Source organism: Colobus angolensis, unplaced genomic scaffold (genome assembly GCF_000951035.1).
Source record: "Colobus angolensis palliatus isolate OR3802 unplaced genomic scaffold, Cang.pa_1.0 Scaffold4, whole genome shotgun sequence".
NCBI classification, from domain to species: domain Eukaryota; kingdom Metazoa; phylum Chordata; class Mammalia; order Primates; family Cercopithecidae; genus Colobus; species Colobus angolensis.
In genome coordinates this window covers 2,765,557-2,769,224 of record NW_012117376.1, presented here as the reverse complement: position 1 = coordinate 2,769,224, position 3,668 = coordinate 2,765,557, and the positions used below count along the sequence as shown (strand labels likewise).

General features: G+C 42.7%; 1 protein-coding gene across 1 annotated transcript in view; it reads right to left on the bottom strand.

Moving 5' to 3' along the window:
• Window positions 1–3,668, bottom strand: part of MEAF6 (MYST/Esa1-associated factor 6) — a 21,775-nt gene that overhangs the window by 17,185 nt on the left and 922 nt on the right. The window contains exons 3-4 of the mRNA XM_011955652.1: window positions 3,652–3,664; window positions 2,872–2,987 (exon numbers count right to left, since the gene is read on the bottom strand). Of these exons, the coding sequence (XP_011811042.1) occupies window positions 2,872–2,987; window positions 3,652–3,664 (129 nt within the window). The remainder of the gene's footprint in view (window positions 1–2,871; window positions 2,988–3,651; window positions 3,665–3,668) is intronic.

The window sequence follows — 3,668 nt, the reverse complement described above, 5'->3', positions numbered from 1 at the left end:
GGCTAATTTTGTATTTTTAGTAGAGACAGAGCTTCTCCATGTTGGTCAGGCTGGCCTTGAACTCCCAACCTCAGGTGATCCACCCACCTCAGCCTCCCAAAGTGCTGGGATTACAGGCGTGAGCCACTGTGCCCGGCCAATATGTATTTATTTTAATGCTTATTATTTTAAAAGTCGAGAACAGATTAGTGATATGAAGTGTCTCTTAAATAAACTTAATTCTCAAATTTAAAGAAAGAACCAGGGTTCCTTAGAGGAATGGCTGATACCAGGTCTGGGACAAAAAATGCACAAGGTAAGTATGGGACATCTTTTAGGCCAGAAAGCAATGGAGTGTTCCAAAAATAACAGGGTCATGTTGAAACGGCAAACAAGCCAGCTTGAGGAGGATCCCTCTGACCACAGTTGGGACAAACGTGGGAGAATGAAAGAAAGAGAAGTCAGAAAAGGAAGACTCTTTCTCAGAATGCCAGTAATAAAGGGAATAATAAAATTAGAGAATCACCATTTTACAACTTCCAGTGTACTAATGGATTCAGATAAGAATCAACGGTGTATACTAAACAAAATACTGAATACAAATTTAGAGGGAGCAGTATTTTCATAACGTCTCAAAGCATAACATCCAAAATTACTTGTTAATCACAATGGGAAAAAATGAACTTTTATAGCAGATAAATCATATGGTCAAACTTAACAGCACCAAATAATAAGTCAATGTGACATTATGTGCCTCCCGATAAACGAGAGATAGATAACAAAAGATACACCAATTGCCTATGTAACATTTTTGCAAAAATGTTTAAAGGATCTTTCAGGATCCTTTTAATTAGGATCCTTTTAATTAGTCATGAGTTTTGCCCTCAAAAAATCTCAGGAAACTGCGATATTCTACAAGGCAATGTCATGAATATCACCACAACCACCACGAAAAGGGTGACTCTCTTCAATCTTAAGACATAACAGCCAAATGCAATGCATGAATGCTTACTGAATCCTGGATCAAAACAAATCAGCAAAGAATTTTTGGGGACAATTGAGGAAATTTTAATAAAGACTATGTATTATATACTATTAATGTAGTACTGATTTTCTAGGTATAATAACTGGTTAGGTAGGAGAAATGTCCTTAATACTCAGGAGGTAATTACTGACACATTTAGGTGCAAAGTGTCAGTATATCTGCATCTAACTTTCAAACCGTTAAGTAGGAAAAAAAGGTAGGGGGATAGGGAGATATAACTACAAAGGAGTGGCATGAGGAAGATCTTTGTGGTAATGGAATAGTTCATGAAGTAACTTGATTGTGGTCACATGAATCTACACACAAGATAAAGTGACATAGAACTATAGATATACATTGTACCAATGTCAATTTCCTGGCTTTGATACTGTATTAGAGTTACATAAAACACACCTATTGGGGAAAACCAGATGAAGAGTACAAGAGACCATTCTGCCAATTCCCTATGAATCTATAATTATTTCACAATTTAAAAACGTGAAATGTAAATATAGGTGTGTGCTTATATTAATATATATTATAGAGAGTAAGAGAAAGCAATTGTCACAACACATTAACAATCTGAATATAGGTAGGACGGTATCAAGTGTTCATATACTATTCTTCCCATTTTTCTATAACTTGAAGATAATCCAAAAGTTTGGAAATTTTTTAAAAATATTACTAAGCAAGCAGTGGTACAGCTGGCACACAGGTATGGCAAAAATTGTGAGGGTCAGTTGGGCGTGGTGGCTCACCCCTTTATTTTTATTTTTATTTTTTTTGAGACGGAGTCTCGCTCTGCCGCCCAGGCTGGAGTGCAGTGGCCGATCTCAGCTCACTGCAAGCTCCGCCTCCCGGGTTCACGCCATTCTCCTGCCTCAGCCTCCCGAGTAGCTGGGACTACAGGCGCCCGCCAACACGCCTGGCTAATTTTTTTGTATTTTAGTAGAGACAGGGTTTCACCGTGTTAGCCAGGATGGTCTCGATCTCCTGACCTCGTGATCCGCCCGTCTCGGCCTCCCAAAGTGCTGGGATTACAGGCTTGAGCCACCGCGCCCAGCTGGCTCACCCCTTTAATTCCAACACTTTGAGAACCTGAGGCAGGAGGACTGCTTGAAACCAGGAGTTCCAGGCCTGCCTGGGCAACAAAGTGAGACCCCACTTCTACAAAAAAAAAATGTTTTTAATTAGTCAGGTGCAGTATTGTGTGCCCGTAGTCTCAGCTAATTGGGAGGCTGAGGTGGGAGGATCATTTCAGCCCGGGAGTTTGAGGCTGCAGTGAACAAGATGGTGCTACTGCACTCCAGCCTGGACAACAGCATGAGACCCTGTCTCTTAGAAAAAAGAAAAGTGGCCAGGCATGGTGGCTCACACCTATAATCCCAGCACTTTGGGAGGCCAAGGCAGCAGATCACTTGAGGTCAGGAGTTCAAGACCAGCTGGGCCAACATGGAGAAACCTCGTCTCTACTAAAAATAAAAAAATTAGCCAGGCATGGTGGCATGCGCCTGTAATCCCAGCTACTCAGGAGGAAAAAGAAAAAAAAAAAAGAAAAATCCTGTGAGGGTAGAACTCATGACTGATTAAAATGTGTAAAAAATTTAATAGAGTGATGTTGTGTAAAGATATTGTCATATGCTGTATTTAAGCCTCACACAATCCTGTGCCATAGGCCCAACTTTTGCTATTTTACAGATGTGGGCTTTGTCTAAGATTATTCAGTGAGGCAGTGCCTGAGCCAGAGTCCAAGAGTTCAAGTCCAGACCACACCACCACCTTACTATTGCCTCTAGCAAACTTGCTACTAAGAGCATACAGTCCTACAAACACACACAATAGGAACATTACAGGCTTTCGACACTCACTTTTGGTTGGTCAGATACCGATCCCAGCCACGAATAATATTGCCATACATCTGAGTGTCTTCCAGGTAGCTTCCCTCAAAAGCATAGATCTGTCGCTCCAAGTTTGCCAGTGTTTCCTGAGAGATGAAAAACAAGGACATGAATAATGCCTTTTAAATGCAAACACTTAAGTCTGACCAAAATGAAATCCTGATATTAGATTTGTAAACGCAAGCTTGTCCACACTAAATTACCCTGTGGAGAGATGGATGATATGGGGAGGAGCAGCCGTTTAGGACTAAGACAGTCTAGACCTTTGGGTGTGACGGACCCCTGAATGTATAAAGCATGTCCCCAGAAAAATACACACACACGTGAAATTTTGCATATACTTTAGAGGATTCACGGAAACCAGGAGTCAAGAACCCAGGCTAACGCAGAACTTGGGCGATGTCCACTCCCACGCACAAAAGGTATCGCTACCAGGAGAGGGAAGGGTGAGCAGCCTTTCAGCGTCAACTCGCTCCCCTCCCCGCAGGCTCAGAGAGGCCGCCGGCACCGGGTTGCCAGTTGCTATGGAAACCTGGAAGGGCAGCTTCAGGTGAGAGGGGCCTCCTGGGTGCCCAAGCCGAGACGCGGGGGCAGGAAGAGCTTAGCCACCAGGGTGCATTGGGCCTTGGGTGTCTGTCACAATTCCGAATTCTCCAGAATGTGTTCTTCTCCCTCGCCTGTCACCTTCTAGACATTCCCAAACACATCACAATCCTATCAAAAGCCTCCATTCAACGGATCTCCTAGTACCAAAAAGAACACGCTCC